This window comes from Neophocaena asiaeorientalis, unplaced genomic scaffold (assembly GCF_003031525.2).
Source record: "Neophocaena asiaeorientalis asiaeorientalis breed wild unplaced genomic scaffold, Neophocaena_asiaeorientalis_V1.1 scaffold461, whole genome shotgun sequence".
NCBI classification, from domain to species: Eukaryota; Metazoa; Chordata; class Mammalia; order Artiodactyla; family Phocoenidae; genus Neophocaena; species Neophocaena asiaeorientalis.
In genome coordinates, this window is record NW_020173230.1 from 1,299,707 (window position 1) to 1,321,111 (window position 21,405).

Genomic DNA, 21,405 nt, shown 5'->3' on the forward strand with positions numbered 1-21,405 from the left:
CGAACCCAGGCCCTGGCCCTTGGTTTCTGGGGTCTTGGAGCTTCTCTCCAGCTTGGAGGCGGGATGGGACGTCTTCCCTCGGGGCCTCCAACCCCCCGGCCCAGCGGATAACGGAGCCTGGCCTCTCGGGGTCTCGGAAAATGGGGGGTTGACGCCTTCGGTGAAGAAGTGGATCCAAGCCTTTAAAAAGTTTGGGCACGACCCACCCGAAGTTTCTTAGGTAGGGAGTGGCCGTGACCCTGAGTCTTGGGTCTCGGTGATGGGAGGTGAAGAGGAAGCAGAAGTCGGGTCATCCAGCGGGGCTGCCAGAATCCCTCCGGTTGGTTTCGTTAGTGACTCTTCCTGCCCCCGGAGCCGGCGGGCTGCGCGGGAACAGCGGCAGGCACCCTCTCTGCTTTTGGTGTCTCGAGAGGGCGGGCGGAAGAGGATCTGTGGCGTCAGGGTGTCCCCATTGCTTGGGGCAGGAGTGTGAGCTGCAAGGGAGCGTATCTGGTAGGCAGGGCCGTTGAAAGGCCTGCAGAAGAGTTAATGGTGTGTTTGTTGAAGAAAGAAGAAAAGCAAGTCATGAAACTGCTCCTTAATGTAGAGTGAAATGTGACTGTTACATTCGCGGGGAGGATGGGTAAGAGCAATTTCACTAGGTTCTCTTAAGAGGGCTCTTAAAATAGAGACCATGTCTCCTGTTTTTCAGCCTGGAGCTGCAGTTCTCAAAGTGTGGTCATCCACACCTGTTTCCAACTCACTGAGGTGCTTTTTGAAGCATTTAGCCTATTTTATGTCAGATGCAAGCAAAATTTACAGCTTCCTGGACGCCTCCCTGAACCAAGGTCTCTGGACGGTGCTTGGGAGTCCACCTTTGGCTCCTGATTTTAGTGCACAGTGAAGTTTGAGAACCCCTCACCTAAGGTGGTCCAACTACAGTCAGCAGACCAAATCCAGCCAGGTGGCCGTTTTTATACAGCACAAAAACTAAGAATGTTTTTTACATTTTTTTAACGGTTGGGGGGAAAAAAATCAAAAGAGGAATAATGTTTCATGATACAACTCAAATGAAATTCACATTTCAGTGTCTATAAATAAAGATTTATGGATTACAGCCATGGTCGTTCGCTTACAAGTTGTCTGTGGCTATTTTGTGCCTTCAGCAGAGCTCAGGAGTTGGGACAGACCACAGAGCCTGAAATATTTACTCTCTGGCTCTTTACAGAGAGTTTGCTGGCCCCTAGCCTAGGGAAAGACGGACATACCATAGGAAAGAAAAGCATCTGTGTATAAAAATCTTGTTTAGAAATTAATAGACAGTATGGACTTAAGTAACTTTTATTTTCAAAAAAGCAGAGGGAGCAGTGTTGTTTTCTGAATTAATGGAAAACTATTTAGATTAACACAGGCATTTAGGTAAGATTTTCCTAGCGATCATGAACCTGTGCCCTCAGTAAGTTGGTTAATCATATGCTTCTTTTTGTAGGCTGGGCAAACTCATGGTTATAATACTTTTCTCTTGAGAAACAAACTAGCTCAAAAGAAAAATGGCGTTTGTTGCAACACAAGGGGCCACGGTGGTTGACCAAACCACTCTGATGAAAAAATACCTTCAGTTTGTGGCAGCTCTCACGGATGTAAATACACGTGAGTTGATGCTTTTCGTCATTAAGAAATGTGTTGATGTGACTCCTTCATCTCAGTTCAAATGATGTGCACATTGAGATAAGTAGTCACATTAACTTTTATCTTAATTTCCCCTTTCTCTACCTCGTGGAGAAGCAAAGTGATGAGCATTTCTGGCTGGAGCCCCAAAGAGGCACGCGTGTGGGTGCGCGTATGTGTGTATCTGTGTCTTTGTCTGTGCATGCACGTGTATGTTTGGGAGTACGAGTGAGTGTGACTGTTTGTAGGGAACTAGTTATGTGCCTGCTTCTAGACCATGACAGTCAAACTGATAAGATCTGATTGCTTCTCTTAAATTATTAAATCCAGTAATTTTAGGAACATTCTTAACATAATTTCTCAATTAATCTGATGGTTTGTTTTGCCATTTACAGCTGATGAAACAAAGTTAAAAATGATGCAAGAAGTTAGTGAAAATTTTGAGGTATGAGCTTTATATTTTATTTTATATTGTATTTTATAAAGCTTTAAATTTTGAGATATGAGCTTTTCATTTTGAGATAAGTATTCACATGTGCTTTCCTACAGCTTCCCTGTCAGTCTTTTTACTAGTAACTTAAAAATTATCTTTGTTAATGTAATTTGTTGTATTTCAAAATTGAAATTTGTACAGTGTTCTCCAGTTTCTTCACACTGGTGATAGTGACTCCCGAACAGTGTTGAGGAATATTGCTTTTGTTTTGGTTATTTGACCTTTTTCTCTTTTCTTTTCTTTTTTAATTTATTTTATTTATTTTTGGCTGCGTTGGGTCTTCATTGCTGCACGCGGGCTTTCTCTAGTTGTGGCGAGCGGGGGCTACTCTTTATTGCGGTGCGCAGGCTTCTCGTTGCAGTGGCTTCTCGTTGCGGAGCATGGGCTCTAGGTGCACGGGCTTCAGTAGTTGCGGGCTCTAGAGCGCAGGCTCAGGAGTTGTGACGCGTGGGCTTAGCTGCTCTGCGACATGTGGGATCTTCCCGGACCAGGGCTCGAACCCATGTCCCCTGCATTGGCAGGTGGATCCTTAACCACTGCGCCACCAGGGGATCCCCTTGACATTTTTTTCATTTTCAACTATGGTAGCCCTTTTAGGCATATGCTTTCAGGATACACTCAAACTTTTGTTGTGGATTTGTTATGTTAGGTAATGGATGGTATGGGAATGAGAGCTGGCTGGCAGTTTTGGCTCTCCTGTTTATAACTTCTGCAACTTTGATCAAACAGTTTCTCTCTTCTGGCTCTTACATTCTACAATTTTATATTGACCCATAGGTCCCTCAGATTCTGTTCATTTTTCTTCAGTCTTTTTTCTCTTTGTTCTCTGATCTGCCTTCAGATTCACTGTTTTTCTGTCATCTCCACATCTGCTGGGATGTTATTTTTAAATTTCAGTTTATTTGTATTTTTGTTTTAAAATTTTGGTTATTGTACTTTCAGTTCTAGAATTTCCATTGGGTTCTTCTTTAGATGCCACTTCTCTGTAGAGATTCCCCATCTTCATTTATTGAGACCATGTTTTCCTTTTATTCTTTGAACGTATTTATAATAACTGCTTTGAGGTCTTTGCTAAATACAATCCTCTATAAAGGTGGATTTTTATTGACTACAGGTCACATTATCTGGCTTCCTTGCATGTCTGGTAGTTTTTGATTGTACACCAGACATTGTATGTGACATGTAAGGACCCTGGATTCTGTTATCTCCCTTGGAAGAGTGTTGATATTTTCACTATAGTCAGCAGTTCAGGTGCTGGCTGATCTCACTGAACTTGTGTAGGCTTGGTTTTATGCCATGGTAGAGAGGATCTCTGGGAATCCCAAGGGGTTTCCCAAGTCCCTTTGACTTTGTAGGATTCAACCTCCAAACCCCATCTTTCTGTGGATCTCATCAGAGGTTGATTTTAGATTCTTTTGGGCTGGGGCTAAACTAGGCCTTACTCTGGGGCATGGTCCTTCCTCAGCTGAATGTATGAGGTGCTATCAAGGTGTTAAGGTCTTTGCACTGTGTCGAGGCTGGACCCACAACATCCTCTGACATTGCTAAACCTCTGATGTCTTTCTTCATTTCTCAGTCCTCAAGTGCCCACTCCCTGGTAAGCCTCAGGTAGTCTTACCTTCCCTTACCTATAAGTACAGCCCAGTCTTCAGTCAAGGACTCACAGGAGACCATCCACACCCCCTTCTGTAGTTCCTTTTTCTCTGGGGCTTTGCCAGATTCCGGCCACTTCAGCTGTTGCAAACTCTGGTATTTGCACCTCAGCTCAGCAGGACCATCACGCTTTCCTTGGGCCCCAGCCTGCTGAGCCTGGTTGGGAAACCGTACCCAGGCAGAGAGCCAAGGTGGGGCACAGTTGGTGAGTTCCCCTTCTTCTAGAGATCATGGTCTTGCACTGCCTCTGGTCCAGCACCTGAAACTGTTCTCTCATATTTTGTCCTACTTTATGGTTAGTCTGGTGCCAGTTAGTCTCAAAGGCCGAAGAGAAACTCGCTTTTGTTTTAGTGTGGCTATGATAAAACCTTTCTCAGAGTTAATATGATTAAGAACAATAGATAAAATGTTTCCTAGCCTCTGTCATGGTCATTTGAATCACTAAACATTAAATAAATGTTCGTGGGATCGAATTAGATACCCTACTCTCTATAGTAATGGATGGTATTTTTGTTTGCTGAGGGAATTTTTTTGTTTTTTTTGTTTTTATTTAAATAGATGTTTTCCAGGATTTGTTGCCTTGAACTGAGGTGGAAAAAAATCCTGAGATATTTAGAGATGGAGCTAAAGAGCTTTCTCTTCCACCCAAGCTGTTAGTGCAAATTGTTAAAAAAAAAATAAATAAAGCTAAAAAAAAGAGGTGGGCGGTAGAACAGGAAAGGCCTGCATTCTGCATTTTATTGGAAGAACTGCTAGGAGAGAGCCACAGCCCTTAAAGTTTATTTGAGAGGCTGAAATTGTGGAGCTGCCTGTAGATCCTCCGAGTGTGGGCGTGGGGCTCTTTCAATTAAGTGTCTCAACCCTTTCTCTCCTGTTTAGGGTCTGGCAGTTAGCAAGTTAGTTCCTGGCTTTGGTCTCAGATGCATTGATTAAATTAACAGAATTAAAAGTTAGCAAAGTAATAAAACTTGGGGCTTTTCCAAATAGTGCCTTTTGAAATCTGATAGGCATTTACCTTAAATGAAATTCAGATGACTGAGTCCTTCGAAGAATGAAATACTAGAATGACCACCAGTAGGTAATTCTAAATTACCACCACTGTTATCCCAGAACAAAATATTTAAGTGAAATTAAAAATTCCCAGTGGTTTAAGGAATCTTAGAAATTCATTTCATTAACCACTTAGGGATAAGATTCCAGGCTAAGTAAATATCACATGGGCCATTTCCCAGGGCAGAAAATAAAGAAATGTTGAAGTTAGAAGTCACAGGAAGCATTCGTATGGATCAAAAAGCCAGGGGCTAAGTTGAAATACTGGCAGAATAACTGGGCACCTTGTTGAATCTTTCCTGTGGGAGAAATTTGAAACTTAGATGTTTGAAGGCTGTGGAATCTGGATGGTATGGGCTGACGTGCAGACGAGCTTGATTTCTTGATAACCTTGATAATGTTCCATCATGACTCTTACCCCTCTTTTCCTTCAATCCTTGAATGTGGGTGTTTCGTAAAAAGTCTTACCCTTTGGGGTTGAAAGGTGACAAATACAGTTCTTGTCCCCAGTGGATTCGCAGTCTGCTTGGGGAGGGGCTGGTGAGGTGCTGTCTGGCTCCTAGGGGTGCCTCTTGACACACAGCGTGCTGTGGGCACGGGGCCCCTGGAATTGAGCTCCGGGTTGGCCGTGGGAGACCAGTGCTCAGGTGTGCATCCCAAGAATGGCGGTTCTTTCTTTGCTCCTGTGGCAGCGTACTCTTTTCTGGTTTTTGCCTGTATTTCCTTCTTTATAGACTACTCAGGTAATAGACAACCCCATGTCTTTATCTTCCTCCCAGATCAGTGTCTGGAGCTCCAGACACATTTAGCTGCCCAGATGCCTTGACTCACCAGCTTCTCAGACTCATGATAATAAAAGTTTAAATTTCTTCCTCTTATACTCCCATCCCTGCCATATTGAACTAGAAAAAGTTCAATATGTACCTTTTACACTCAGCCTTTCTCGTCATTTTGTGCCTTTGCATGTGCTTTCCTTAGAACCTTTCCCACTTTCTCCCGTGGTTAACTCCTGCTGGCCTTTTAGGTTTTAGTGTCAGCATCACTTCTTCGGGAAGGTGGTCTCTGCCATTGGTTCCATCCAGTCAGTCATGCCCCATCGTTCAGTTCCCTTAGTTAGGTGAACATTCTCCACAGTGCGAGTGTTTCTAGGTTTACCAGTAAATTTTAGCGTTTAGTTCTCTCTAATTGGATATCAGAAGCAGCAATCATCTTAACTTCTTTAAAACTATGTTATCACTAAAGCATCTGAAAGTATTAAAAATTACTGTCAGCTCTGCTACAATTTTTTCCTTTTGAGGTTATTATAATATGTGAATTTGAATATGTACACAACCCTTTATGGGGTTTTCTTTTATTTTTGCAAAATTAGAATGTCACTTCATCTCCTCAATATTCTACGTTCCTGGAGCACATCATCCCTCGATTTCTTACATTTCTTCAAGATGGAGAAGTTCAGTTCCTTCAGGAGAAACCAGCCCAGGTAAACCTGTTCAAAAATATAATGAGAAAAAAATGTCCTGCTGTACTAGTGCAAGCACTTAAGAATGAAAACAACTCAAAAAACTTATGGCTCCCCTTAAAAACAAAAGAAATTTTGTCATATAAGGATAACTTTGTCCAAGGCCATTGCCTCCTCAGCTAAATATCTTGGTTTTATTTCCTCATAGCCATCTCTTTCACAATTTAAATTCTTCACATTTACTGACCAGTGACGTGTGCATATGCTATGTATTATAGCCAAATTCATGTGTATATATAGGAGGGAGCAACAGTTTCATGACCCTTCCCATACCTGTTGCCCAGCTCTGATCTTACTATTTTCAGTTCTTGTAACTCTGGCCAGTTTTGTTTTATCTATACCCCCACCCACTCTTTGCCTCCCCCCTCTTCGCCTTGATTATTTTAAAACAGTCCCATCATAACTTCTTTCCATAAATATTTCAGCATGTATCCCTTAAAAATAACTTTAAAAATTACCATAGCACTAGTGAAAGTTAATTGCTAAACAAAGCACTTTTATGTGGTACCAGTTCAAGATCTACCTATTTGACCTACTTTTTTAGTTGTCAGTTCTATAGACAAGATCATGAAAGATTAGCACAGCTTATGATGTAATTAGTCCTTAGGCCCAAGGTAATTGGAGAGTACGTCAGAGGAGCTAAACAGAGCTTATGAAGGGAGACTGCAAATGAAGTTCACTTGGTGTTTTGCTCTTTTCATCTTAAATTCACCCCACATGCACACATTAGTGTCCTCCTCCTGGCAATACCGATACGGTGTAAAAGAGGAAAATTTGGCTTACTTGATTTGGTACACAGTTGTAGAAATACTGAAAATACTGGTTTGCAGTACATGCTTTGGATTACATTTAAATAATTTACAGAACCATTTCTAAAATGGGCTCCATCTTATTGTATGGTGGTTACCAGTGCTGGGTACAGCTGTATGACACTTGTAGGATGCCAAAGAGTTACCTTGGAACTCTTGGAAGGATTTCATATTTACATTTTTGTTTCTCTTCAACAGCAACTGCGGAAGCTCGTTCTTGAAATAATTCATAGAATACCAACCAATGAACATCTTCGTCCTCATACAAAAAATGTTTTGTCTGTTATGTTTCGCTTTCTGGAGGTAACTTTTGAGAATTTTTATTTGGCCACATTCAAAACTTTTAATGATTTTCTTACTGTAAAATCCTGCATTATAGGACCTTTTCACTAAAGTTCTGATTCACTTGAGTAGAAATTTTTTTAATGTCCATTTTCTTCCGCTTTGCCAACCAGATTATTAAGAAAGATTATTAAATGAAAATCTTTTTTTTTGAATCACTGAGGGATTGACTAGACATAGTGGGAATCTGAAAGTGGGTGGTGGTCAACAGACTCCGAGTACAGGGGTCATTGGCTTTGTGCCTCTATGTTTGTGTGTCAGGCGCAGTAGATGCATAGTAGTCAAAGAGTTGCTCAAATTCTTGGGGTTAATCCATTTGGTACCTGTTAAGCTAACCTCTGAAATTGTTTTCTTGTTGTCCTTAGTCTTGGTGTGTTTAGAATTCTGTCATGTTTCTGGGCCCCTTGGAAAGATGAGCTCTGTAGGGGGACTGAGTTGAGTTCAGATCCTGGCTCTGCCATGTATTAGCTCTGTCACGTCAGCCCCATTCTTTCCTGCCCCAAGCCTTCGCTTCCTCGTAGTAAGATGTGGAAGGCACCCCGCATGCAGACAGTGTAAAGTGTTAGCACAGGGCCCAGTGCATGGTGGCTGCTCACTCATTGCTCTTTTGGCAATATTTTCAAACAATGAAACGTGTCTGCTGGGCCGTTAAGACCTTGCTTCGTCGTGTGACTTGCCTTAATTGCCAGTTACTCATTTGTCTGAGTGTTACTCTCACAGGACCTACTGGGCGGGCTATACTTCGGACAGTCCACCAAAGACTGCGAAAGCTTCCTCTCTGGGACAGCTGTGTTCTGTGGGTTTATGAATTTTCTACAAACCAAATCTAAGTTGGTTGATGGAGGGTGTATATGCAGAAAATGCTTAGAAAATAGTCTTTAGATTAAAATAAGTTTTCAGAAGTATAACTCTTTTTAAATGCTTTTTTTTTTAAGACGGAAAATGAAGAGAATGTTCTTATTTGTCTAAGAATAATTATTGAACTACACAAACAGTTCAGGCCACCCATCACCCAAGAAGTAAGTGTTTATCTTGATAGCATTTATAAACTGTGCTGACAAATTGCTTCTGTGTGAATTTTTTACCCTCTTTTAGAGTTGACAGAACATATGCTGCTTTCAGTCATAAAAAATATCGCCTAAGTTGGGGGAAATTCTTTGCGGGTTAAACAGTGACTTTTTTCTGAATGTGTACATGAATATTTTGCTGAATTTGTTCAGTATTTGAAATGTGTTAACCAACCAAACTGGCAGGGCTCTTTGGGTGGTTCTGGTACTTACAAGTCTGAGATGCCCCAAGGCTCCGATGGCTTTTATACAAGGGTTCAGATGTGGGTTCTGAAGTCAGAGCTGGGTTTGAATCTCAGTGTGTAGTTGAGTAGCTGTGTGACAGTGGGTAAGCTCTGAGCCTTTTGGAGCCTTTTCTGTAAAATGGGGACAATCACAGTATATCCTCAAAGATTGCTTGGAGAATTAAATATAAAAGTCAAAGTTCTTGGGCTTCCCTGGTGGCTCAGTGGTTGACAGTCCGCCTGCCGATGCAGGGGACATGGGTTCGTGCCCCGGTCCGGGAAGATCCCACATGCTGCGGAGCGGCTGGGCCCGTGAGCCATGGCCGCTGAGCCTGCACGTCCGGAGCCTGTGCTCTGCAATGGGAGAGGCCACAGCAGTGAGAGGCCCGCGTACCGCAAAAAAGAAAAAAAAAAAAAAAAGTTCTTAGCACAGTGATTGGCATCTGCAGAGTCAGCATTAAACAGTCTGTTAGCCATAATTAACATACTGTCTTTTCTAATGATAACCTTGGTAAATGCCTGTTGTAGATTATTTGGAAATTGAAAGACGAAATAGAATTCCTACCATCTTGAAAACAATATTTAATGTCTTGGTGATTTCTTTTCCTTTTTCCCACCTTATGTATTTGTATGTTTACATAATCACAATACTACTGTGGATGACATTTCATATCCTGATTGTTTCCCTTCACATTCTATGTAAGCGTTTTCCCAATGATAAAAAATATTTTGTAAAGTTAATTTTTAATGGATATATAATATTCTTTCATATTCTTGGATATTTAGGGTATTTCAAAATTTTTATTTTATGACTAAAACTGAATATCTGTTTACAATTCAAATTATTTTGTAGACTGGGTTTATAGAAGTAGAATTACCAGATCAAAGGTGTTAATGTTTAATGCTTCTGATACATATTGTTACATTGGTTTCCAGAAAGGCTTCAGCAGTTTAAGCTTCCCTTAGTAGTATAGTATAGTATGGTTGGGGGGGGGTGTCTCCTTATTTGCACTCCCTCCAACATGGTGTGCTATTACTTTTTGAAAGGCAAAAAGTGACATTTATTATCATTTTCATTCCATTGCTCTTCCTGAATTAGAACACTTGTTTTCTGTTTATATCTTTTTTTGTGTGTGTGTTCACATTCATTGCCTATTTGTATCTTGAGTCTGACATTTTTCTTGCCTGTTTTGTGAGTTCTTACATATGGAAACTATTGATGTTTTTCTTATTTATTGTAAGCATTTTCTGTTTATAAATATCTTCCTAATACGGTCTGTTTTTTTTTAGATTCATCATTTTTTGGATTTTGTGAAACAGATTTACAAGGAGCTTCCAAAAGTAGTGGTATGCTGTTTTTAATATTATTTGAATTTACTGTTTATATTTATTTATTACTTCCTCATGCCAAAGGGTTGAAGGAATAATTGGAGGGATGCTAATTTTACAATGGGGAATATTTAGTGATGGTTAAAATCTAGGTTGATAAATTAGCCCTTAGAAAAAAAGAGTTCTTTTCGTTTCATTGTTTAGATTAAATACTGTATTTTTGACGTAAAAGCAATATATTCTTATTGTAGAAATTTTGCAAAAAAGGAAAATCATCCATAATTATTTTTTCACTTATAAGCAACCATTGACGTTGATGTTTTGTTTTGAGTTTAACTTTGTGCTTTGTAGAGATGGTTGCCCTCATGTTCTTGAAGCTTTTTGGGGGAGTGGTGTATACTTTCAGCATTTTTCTGTATCTTGAAAATTTTTTCCTGTATTGAAAAAACTGTTTCCAAGCAGTGCCACCCATATAAAAGTGTGTGGAGTGGAGGAGGAAAGGCTCCTCCCTACCATGCTCTCATTTACTGGAAGGAATCACTGTTACAGAAGGGAACGTCCTTCAAGACTCTTCTGTGGCAGTCATAATTTTTAGCGACCGATAATTTTCTGTCATATGCATGTACCTTGACCATCTCCCTATTGCTGGTTTCCCCCATTTTCAATTCATTACTGTCACAAATTATGCTTTGGTAAAAATCATTGTGCATAAATGTGTTTATGTTTCAGAGTTTCTATTTTCAATTTTTTTTTAAGCTTAAATTTTTTTTTAAATTAACACATGGTAAAATTGACTTTTTGGTTTTTTAAGGATTTTAACCTGCTAATAGTGTATAAAACTTAAGTTGCGTTCTGAGTTATCAAGTTATCATTGTGTCAACTACCATTTTGATCAAAGAAGAGCTGCTTTTCATACGAAGCTCTCTTTTTTAACATGAAGCCCAAATTTCATTGAGAACTAAGGATGCCAGTGAGGTCCTGGCCTTTTAAAATGTTTTCTATACTTTGTTTCTGTTCCATACTTGACCTCTATTTAGGAGACTATGTGGAAAGTTAATTCAGTAGGGATCAGCTCCTAGTTTCTTATCACTGGAGAGATGGGTTACATCCTCTCCGCCTCACTGAGGTGGTAATATAACATGACATACATTTCATCTTTTATCAGCCAGGAAAAAATAGTAGAAAATACAGCAGGCAAGTTTGTTTTCTGTTGTTGGAGGCGGCGGGTGTGTCTGTCATGTTATCTTCATAGTCCTGGAAAAAAAGAACACCAAGTACTGTGGGGTTGGTGCAGTATAAAAGGGTAGGACATTCGATTTCTTCACCACATGTCAGGTGTAAATGACTTCTGTTTTTTTTTTTTTTTCTGTAGAACCGCTACTTTGAGAACCCTCAGGTGATCCCCGAGAACACAGTCCCCCCCCCAGAAATGGTTGGAATGATCACAACGATTGCTGTGAAAGTCAATCCTGAGCGTGAGGACAGTGAGACGAGAACAGTAAGTGTTTCGGTTGTTTTGCTTTTTGCTTTGCTTTTATCCACGTCTCCTGCCCTTGGTAGAGGAAAAATGAGGTATTGACTTTTTAGACCACTTAAGTTTTTTGTTTTTTTCTTACACACATGGAGGGATTTAGAATAAGCAAACAAACGTGTGTGCGCGTGCGAGTGTCGCTGATTGTGCTCTGCAGGTATGCATGTGAGCTGTTGCTCACCAAATATACAAAGATAACATCGTGGTGGAATCCAGAACCAGAAAGAGCAGCTGACCCGGCAAGGGGGCCTCCGTTCTGTCCTTAGCTTCAACATTAGTGAAGTCCCTTTAAGCTACATATAAATTTGTAGTTCAGTGCCTGACGGTGTGGGCTCTGTGGACAGAAGTTCTGGGATGATGTTACAGCTCTACCACTTGCATTTTTTGACTGTAGGAAAGTTCATGAACCGTTGTTCTGACCTTATTTTCCCTCTCATCTGAAAAATCAGTCTCGTGGAGTTTTGTGAAGGTAACGCTGGTACTGTCTGCAGCTAATGCATTAGATTTGTAGTATTTGCCACATAGGGAACATGTATGAGCATTTACTGTGACTGTATTTTTATGATTGAATCAAGACTATCATCTGTATTTGTTTTACTGAAATGGTTTTGCAGAATGTTTCACTTTGAGCTAGGATAAACAGGAAATTACATTTTGAATGAAGCTTTCATTCCTTTGTTCTTCCTGAATTAGAAACTTGTTTTCTGTTTATCAGTCTTTGTGTTTCTTTTTTTGCTTGTCTGTTCCTATCCATTTATCACCCATTTGTATTTTGAGTCTGACATTTTCCTTACCTGTTTGAGTTTTTATATATTAAGACTATTTTTTTCTTATATTTATTGTAAGCATTTTTCCTGTTTATAAATACCTATGAATAAAACTAGGTAAACTTGTACTTCTTGCTTTTTTCTTGCAAGTAAGCAAGATAATAGATTAAAAATTTTTTTTTAATTTCTCCTGGGATTTGAATCTCTTAAGTTTTGACAAATTTTCCTGAGGTTTTTACTACAGGTATGACATTGTAAAATATGAAAACCTTTATATTAAATAACAGTTCTATGCACTTTGTTTTCAAAATAGTTTATTTCACCACAGATAATTATGAAGGCGTGTCAGTATTTTCCCTTGCCTGTATTTCAGTGGGGCGATGTGCAGCAGTGGCACACTGATTAGGGCTATTCTAAGTGCCACGGGGATAACCTCAGTCCTCCTGTTCCTCTCTTGCAGCATTCCATCATTCCAAGAGGATCTCTTTCTTTGAAAGTGTTGGCAGAATTGCCCATTATTGTTGTTTTGATGTATCAGGTATGCATATTGCTTAGTAGCTTCTTGGGTTTTGGGCTTCCTATTTTACAACAAAGTTTACACCTAATTTTCTGTGGCAAATAGATGCGTATGCTACACATGTGCTAACTAACGAATCTCGTCACAGTTTCTTTGGTGTGCCAAATTATTTTGCTATAAGCAGAGTGTCAAAGCATGACGATCTGATATGTTTGCTTTCAGCTCTACAAACTGAATATCCACAATGTTGTTGCTGAATTTGTGCCCTTGATCATGAATACCATTGCAATTCAGGTATCTGCACAAGCCAGGTGAGATTTCTTTGGTCAGTGATGTAGCTGACTACCATAGTTCTTTAATCCAAGTAAAAATGTACTTGCTGTCGTCATTTGTAAGACAAGAACATTTTGAGTGATAAAATTTTGGTTAAACGTATATGTATTTTTGGCTTCCTGAAGTTGTATTTCGATGATGGGTGACATGTCTCAGTCTTTGGTGTCTTGTAAATCTAGAACTATCATTAGGCATTACTGTCCTCAATTACAGCTTTGGGATATTCCAGGCTCTCTCACCTTCAAGCCTTTGTTCTTGCTGTTCCTCTCAGCACGAGGGCTAGGAAGCTCTTTACCCCCTTCGTTCTTCCTCACCCATCACCCTTAATCACTGACTCGTTCATCCTTGAAGCCTCCCAGTGAAGCTTTTTCTCCAGCCTCACAGCATTCCTCCTAAGATCTTTGTCACTTGCTCTCTTGACTTGCGGCCTATCTGTCTCTAAGTCACTTGAGAGCAAGAGCTGAGGGTGAATCAGCCCTAACAGCCTCTGTGGCCACAGCAGGGGTCTTCCACTGGTCAGACAGGTGCCCTCGTGCTGTCTTCTGGGGAAGCAGGTCAGTCTCGCCTTGGCTGTGGGGATTCAGATTGTGGCTGCTGCCCTGCGGCCTGGAGATCTGCCTGCTTCGTGCCTTTAAGGCCTTTAAGTTAGTCGGAACTGCATAAAAGTGTAGGCGCGTTTACTGTTGCTGCTGTGTAGAAATCAACCTTTTGGGCTTAGTAATTACTATAGGCTTTTAACTAATAGTAACATCACTGAAAGAGTTGAGAGCTAATATTGTTAATTTTGTTCATGTCTCATTAGGCAACATAAGCTTTACAACAAGGAGTTATATGCTGATTTCATTGCTGCTCAGATCAAAACGTTGTCATTTTTAGCTTATATCATCAGAATTTACCAGGTAAGTTCATTGACTTTTGTTTTAAGTCAGGTTTACTGAGATGTAATTTACATGCAGTAAAATTCACCTTCTGTAGGTGTACAGTTGGCTGACTGACAAATGTGTACAGTACAAATGCATACCTAACCACCAGTACATCAGAATACAGAACATGTCCATCATCCAAAAAATTCCTTTTATACGTTTGTAGTCAATTTCCTCCTCCCACCTCCAGTCCCTGGCAAGCACTGGTTTGTTTTCTGTCTCCATAGTTTTGCCTTTTCCAGAATGTCATCGAGATTAATCACTTGGTGGACAGTATTTGTAACCTTTTGAGTCTGGCTTCTTTCACTTAGCAGTAATGCTGAGATTCATCCTTGTTATTTTATTGGTGGCTTGTTACTTTTTATTCGTGGTTAGTTGTCTTAGTCTGCTCAGGCTGCCATAACAAAATACCGTAGACTAGGTGTAAACAGCCAAAATTTATTTTCTCACAGTTCTGGAGCCTGGAAAATCCAAGATCAAGGTTCCAGCAGGGTTTGGTTTCTGGGGAGGCCTTTCTTCCTGGGTTGAAGGTGGCCACCTTCTTGCTGTGTCCTCCCATGGTGGTGAGGGGGACAGAGAGAGATCTCCTTCTCTTCTTTTATAAGGCCACAGTCCTACTGGACGAGAGCCCCACCTATGATCTCATTCAACCTGAATTACCTCCTAAAGACTCTTATCTCCAGATACAGTCACAATGGGAGTTAGGGCTTCAACATATGAAATTTGGGGGGGATACACAGTTCAGGCCATAGTGGTATATTCTGTCGTATGGGTGTAATCATGGTGTTTATCCATTCATCAGCTGATGAACATTTGGATCATTTCCAATTTTTTTAAAGCATTTTATCAAGATATAATTCATATACCATAAAATTCACCCTTTTAAAGTGTACAGTTCAATGGTTTTTAGTTTATTCACAGATTTGTACAACCATAATCACTATTCAATTTTAGAACAATTTTTTCTCCCGAAAAAGAAATCTGTACCAATGAGCAGTGACTTCCATTCTTCTCTGACCCACCAGCCCCTGGCAACCACTAAAGTATTTCCTGTCTTTATAGACTTGCCTGTTTCATTTTTGACTTAATAAAGCCATATAAATATTTGCACACAGATTTTTATGCGGATGTATGAGGTTTATTGACTTTTGCTGTTATTGGAAGTTGTGTGTTATAGCAAATTATGTGCGAGAGATTGGAACTTCAAAAAATGGCATTATCAAGTAAAACTGATAAAGAGGTTTTGGAGGCTTTTTTGAGGAACCTGTAGAGTAGTTTTATTTTTGTTTTTCCCACTTGGAGCTGTGGTCTCTTCTTACTTAAATCATAAGAACTTGAAGGAAAAAATTGATACCTTATTTCTCATTAGTCTTACAGTTTTTTTGAATAAAACTCTTGTATAGAGGTGGTTATTCTAAAGTATGGAATAAATTTAGTCCTGATTTATTCTAGAGCAATGGAATTGTATTATAATTGATCAATTTTTTAAAGATTTTATTTCAGGAAAGTAAAAATGAAAATGTGTGTGTCAAATTGTTTTTATTCTAAACTACCTTTGAAAACATTTGTAGCCTTCTCCCCCCTCCCTTTTTAATGTGTTTATCTCGATAATGATAACTTACACTAAGAAAATGGAACATTTGTAAAAAAAAAAAAAATCTGAATTAGATACCCCTTGATATTTTAGTCAGCTTGAGTTATTGTGAATAACTTCCTGAAACACCTCAAAAGGCAGTTATGACTGGAGCTCATTCTGAGCTGATTAAAGGTGTCTTTGGTGTCATTCACAACTTACATCAATGGGACGACTCAGTAAATAGTTTTGTTTTTTAACTTCAATATTTATTTCTTCCTCCTTCCCTCTAACAGGGAAGCAATACATATTCACTGTTGAAAGTTGGGAAAATACAGGAAGGCCTCCACGATCCCATGATGTAAAAGAAACTGCTCCATGTGGCTGCCCCTCCTTCCAGGGTGGCATTGTGCACACAAACTGCTAAGACTTCGGATAGTACTTGTGTGTTAGGCCTATTACTTTCTGAGGGTCCTTTGAGCCAAGCTTAGTCTTACTGAATTTTTTAAAAGTTTATAAAACTTGGGTTTTTCTTAACAACCGCCCATCAGTATAACTGTGTTGTTTTCCTTTTTCTTTTGCAGGAGTTGGTGACTAAGTACTCTCAGCAAATGGTAAAAGGAATGTTGCAGCTACTTTCAAATTGTCCAGCAGAAACTGCGCACCTCAGAAAGGAGCTTCTGATTGCCGCGAAGCACATCCTCACTACCGAGCTGCGAAACCGTACGTCTGTCTTGCCTCTGGCCACTCGCCTGTCTGTGAATGTGGGCCTGCTGGCGGTCCATTGTGTGCTGAGCCTGCAGCTCGCTCAGTATTTTGGCTCTGTGTGTCCTTTCTTTATTGCTATTTTAGATGTATTTTTTCTCCTTTATGTGCCTCTCTACCTCCCCCTCTCTCTGCCTGCCCATCCTTCCTTCCTTCTCTCTCTCTCTCTCTGTCTCTCTCCCCATCTTTTTTGCCTGCCACCAGGGTTCTCCCTTTGTCTTCTCAACAGTTTCATAATTAATGTGATAATTTCCTTAGCACAGTTTATGGTCTGGGTATCTCTTAGTACTTCTCTGCCTTCTGACTGCCTGTCTTTTGACATTGCAAATAGCCATTTGCTTTCTGACTCACAGCCAGCAATCTTTAAAAGGTGAGAAGAAAACAGTGTTTTCTTTCTCCATGTTGTGAAAATGGTGGAAGAGTTTTAAATGGGATGTTTTAAAATCTGTTTACTGAAGTGACTGAGTTGTGTCTGGAGCACCATTGTCAGATTAATTTTCGGTATTCCTGCCATTGGAATAATAAGGACTTTGGAGGTGCATTGGGGAGCCGCGGAGCAGGAGGTTTCTCCTTGTTGAAGTGCTGACAGATTAAAAACCCTTCTCATGGTTATCAGATAACCTCTGATCCGTCACACACGACCAGGCCCTCTTTTGAGACCATAAAGCTTGGTTTCAGTCTTGTTAACGCTACAAAGATTGACAGATATCCAAGATGCTACTCTCCAAGGTTAGATCGTGTTAGGCTGGTTGAATTCAGCTTTTAAAGGCTGCTGTTGCTTTTTTTTTTAAACAAGATGCTTTATTTTGAAGCCCGTAGTGGTTCCCAGACTTAAACAGGTAACATCATGACATCTCAAGAAGTTTTCATTGAAAGAAACCTATAAAGAATCATGTTAAATGTTAGCCATATTATAAATACAAAACATGCATGCATATATTTAAAATTTACACATCCACTACCAAATGTTAGAGAAAACATTCCTTTGTTGGCATCCAAAATGATACCAGACGGTCACCCATTTGTGCTAATCCTGAGGAGCAGTAGTTTGGGAAAACCTGACTGTTTAACAGATTTACCTGTTTCCCTAGAAAATCTGATTCTGGGTCTTTTTTTTTTTTTTTTACGCGGGCCTCTCACTGCTGTGGCCTCTCCTGTTGCGGAGCACAGGCTCCGGATGTGCAGGCTGCGCGGCTATGGCTCACGGGCACAGCTGCTCCGCGGCATGTGGGATCCCCCCGGACCGGGTCACAAACCCGCATCCCCTGCATCGGCAGGCGGACCCTCAACCACTGCGCCACCAAGGAAGCCCCTGATTCTGGGTCTTGAATGTGATCTGGAAGCCAGTGCCGTGCAACTTAATTTCTTCTCTGCACGCATCACTCATCCCCGCAGCCGGCCCTCCGGCATGTGGGGTCTCAGCCCTTTGCATCTTTCCTTTGTGCCTCCTTCCTCCTGGCCACCTCGCCGTGGGTAGCGGGGCACGTCCCCTCCTCCGACCTCAGGGACTACTTGTGGCTTCTCTCGTTTTTCTTCCTGTGCTGCCTGGCTGTAGGAGGCATCTCTCCAGTGTGCATGTGTCTTGTACCTTTGATCCTCAGTAGCTATTTGCTGGCGAAGAATGTACTGTTTGCTCTACTGTTTGCCACCCTGTGTGCGCAACCTCGGAAACGCCGGTTGTCCCTGAGTGGGGACCAGCTGTTCCACCCCGAGAGGGCCTCAGCCTGCAGAGGAGCGGGGGGAGGTTTGGTGGTGGCTCTGCCTGGGACCCCTAACTTGTGACCCATGCCTATGAGAACACTAGGATGTCCTAGACCTTTGTAATTCCTATGGAGAAGTATCCTTATTTCTCCGTAATGACTAACCTCACAGTCTTGAAGAAGGACGACTTCAGGGCAGTGAATAAAGGGGCCTTTAGGGAATACTGTCCCCTTGGGTGGATCATGCCAGCTTTTAAGGACAGTGGACAGCACCTCCCTTGAAGCATTGGGGGCGAGTTCCCCTCCAGCGATACGAGGCTCACGGTTTCTTAGTTTATTCTCTGACACTGAATGTGGTCCTGACCGCGTCTCTGTGACACGTGGCTGGTGTGGCCCAGCACAGCCAGCGTCTTAGACTAAAGTAGCTCGTGTGCCTTCATGTTCCCCACGCTGCCCCACATCTGGATTGCTCATTGGTACAGGCTGGCTCCTGTGAAAGTACTATTAAGTGACTTCCACACCCCTGGTTTGGTTGGTGATGTATGCAATGGATGTTTGTGTTCCAGAGTTCATTCCTTGCATGGACAAGCTGTTCGATGAATCCATACTAATTGGCTCAGGATATACTGCTCGAGAGACTCTCAGGTATGATGTTGAACCCGTGATATCTGGTCTATTCAGTGCCAGGGACCGTGGATCCTGACACTTCCTTAGCATTTCAACGAGCGTGGACTGTTGGGCCTTTTCCTCTCCCATTGGATTTAGAATTGCAGGAAGTTTCGGAAACGCCTTAGTTTGCTTCTAGTGCCTTGGCTTAATCAGTAGTTGTCTTGATTTAAATTGTAGGTAGAACTATCTGACTAGTTAGTTGTTTTGCTTTCTAAGTAGTAAATGCACCTTTTTATTAAAAAAAGAGTATTTGATAACCTACCAAGAAGAAAGGAGAGAAAACTTTGGTTCTCCATAAGGAGATCAACTAACGTGGCTAATATTTTGAACTGTTTCCTCCTAGTCTTTATTTCTCATGCATTTTATAAAATAAATATAGTTGTGATCATGCTTCTTATTTCTAAAGGAAAGAATTAACATTTAATCATCTTTCACAATGTAAAATGGATCAACATTAGTCATTTTTTGGTTCTAACAAGGGAGGTGTGATTGATCGTATGAAAAATATGCAGAATATTCTGAATATGGTGTAGACGGTTCACTGTGTTTTCTGTATAAAACACTGTTGTAAAATATCGAGTAAGACATTCTTTATAACTTGGGGTTGAACCCGCCTGAATGGATGTTAGATTGAAACCCTCCAGTGGTTTCTGTCGGTCGCCCTTAGACAAAACCCAGACTCTTGACCATGGCATGCGGCCCCCGCGGGGTTTGACTCTGCTCTCTCTGCCTGACCTGCTGCGGCCATGCGGGCCTCTGCGGCTCCTCGGCTCCCCCAGGCAGTTCCCAATCAGGGCCTTGACCTGCCAGTTTCCTCCAGATGGAAATGTCCCTGGCTGAGGTCACAGAGCCGATGTCACCTCGGAGGGGCTTTCTCTGGCCCCCACCAGTTTTTCTCCTGGTGCCTTTTCACATCTCCTGCAGCACTTAGCAACTTGCACAGTTGATTTCTTTACTCGTGTGTTCCCCCCCGCCCCGGAAATAAGCTTCCTGAGGACAGGAGCTCTTTTACTGGGGTCACTGGCATCCCTGGTGCTGGGCGCAGTGTCTGGCACATGGCAGGTGTCCAGACGTTCAGTGAGTGAAAGTGCTGGGTGGCCTGAACACTACTGTCGCGGCTCAATAAAATATATGGTATGTCAGGTGTTACTTGACAGAGGCTGTTCCGCTTTGAGCCGCAGAACCCACTTAGTGCACAATCAAGCTGGTAGTCACTTCTGCTCAGGCTAACTGATGTGCTGGTATAAACGTGATGCGCACAAAGTTAACCTTTTTAATTTAGAAAGTAAAGATTTAAGCAAAAAGACAAGGCCTGAGCCTTCTAATCATGTAGCTGGGAGGAAGTAACAAGGGGGAAACTGGGACCCTATAAAGCGTGCCCCAGATGAGCCATCCCACTGGGGGTGTTCCTGGGGCGCAGGTAGTGGTGGAGATGGTGGCCCACAGCCGAGGCGGGTGGGGCTGCTGAGATGCGAACTAGCAGAGGTCTCTGCCCTCAGGCCCCTCGCCTACAGCACGCTGGCCGATCTTGTGCACCACGTCCGTCAGCACCTGCCCCTCAGTGACCTCTCCCTCGCCGTCCAGCTCTTCGCCAAGAATATTGATGACGAGTCCCTGCCCAGCAGCATCCAGACCATGTCCTGCAAGCTCCTGCTCAACCTGGTGGACTGCATCCGCTCCAAGAGCGAGCAGGAGAGCGGCAATGGGCGGGACGTGCTGATGCGGATGCTGGAGGTACCGGTTCCCTCCGCGTCTTCACCGCACGGCACTCCACTCACATGAGCGCTTTGCTGGCCGTTCACGGGCCGCCCAGTTGCCAGCTTGGTCCTGGGTGTTTAGACCACCTGGGTTCAAACCCCCACTACCCCATCAACTAGCCAAGGATCCTTGCGCGAGATGCTTGACCTGCCAGTTGCTGGTCTGCCTGTCTTCTAACCAGGGACAGTCACAGTGTCTGCTTCCTAGGGTTGTTTGAGATGAGTAGGGCAGCGCGTGAGCTCTTAGCATAGTTCCTGGCGAGTAATCAGGAGAGGTGTTTTCTGGGACACCGCCTAGCCAAGTGCTACCTTATCTGTGAACTTCTCTGGAGGGATACCCAGGGTGCCTGGGTCAGGGGTAGATAGTGTGGATCCCGGAGCAGTCCCCGGTCACATCCAGGCCCTGCTCATCAGGCCAGTCACCCAGCTCTCCTGAGCTGCTTCTCCACGGGTGAAGTGGAGATGGTGACACTTGCTGTAGTACCCGTGGGGGAAAAGCACCAACTTCAGCAGGTGGTTTCAGAGAGAGTTTTTTTCTGTCTTCTGGAAGGGTTGTTGGCCTATTGAAGAGGAATGATTTTTGTCTCCCCTCTACTTTCTCTTCCTGACAGGTTTTTGTTCTCAAATTCCACACCATTGCGAGGTACCAGCTCTCTGCCATTTTTAAGAAGTGCAAGCCTCAGTCGGAACTCGGAGCCGTGGAAGCAGCTCTGCCGGGGGTGCCCGCGGCCCCCAGA

At 42.2% G+C, this 21,405-nt stretch overlaps 1 protein-coding gene across 13 annotated transcripts in view; it reads left to right on the top strand.

The window, feature by feature from the left end:
* Nucleotides 1-21,405, top strand: part of TRRAP (transformation/transcription domain associated protein) — a 107,666-nt gene that overhangs the window by 733 nt on the left and 85,528 nt on the right. For 8 of the 13 annotated variants that reach the window (XM_024745414.1, XM_024745405.1, XM_024745412.1 and 5 more), the window contains exons 2-15: nt 1,469-1,629; nt 2,043-2,092; nt 6,213-6,323; nt 7,370-7,474; nt 8,449-8,532; nt 10,095-10,151; nt 11,506-11,631; nt 12,892-12,969; nt 13,171-13,259; nt 14,084-14,180; nt 16,362-16,500; nt 18,809-18,887; nt 20,411-20,645; nt 21,280-21,405. The exon at nt 21,280-21,405 is cut by the window's right edge and continues 220 nt beyond it. In XM_024745414.1, the coding sequence (XP_024601182.1) occupies nt 1,530-1,629; nt 2,043-2,092; nt 6,213-6,323; nt 7,370-7,474; nt 8,449-8,532; nt 10,095-10,151; nt 11,506-11,631; nt 12,892-12,969; nt 13,171-13,259; nt 14,084-14,180; nt 16,362-16,500; nt 18,809-18,887; nt 20,411-20,645; nt 21,280-21,405 (1,476 nt within the window). In that variant the 5' untranslated portion in view covers nt 1,469-1,529. Of the gene's footprint in view, nt 1-6; nt 221-265; nt 623-1,468; nt 1,630-2,042; nt 2,093-6,212; nt 6,324-7,369; nt 7,475-8,448; nt 8,533-10,094; nt 10,152-11,505; nt 11,632-12,891; nt 12,970-13,170; nt 13,260-14,083; nt 14,181-16,361; nt 16,501-18,808; nt 18,888-20,410; nt 20,646-21,279 lie in introns of those variants that run through there. The other 5 variants (XM_024745410.1, XM_024745415.1, XM_024745406.1 and 2 more) reach the window with 3 other exon arrangements.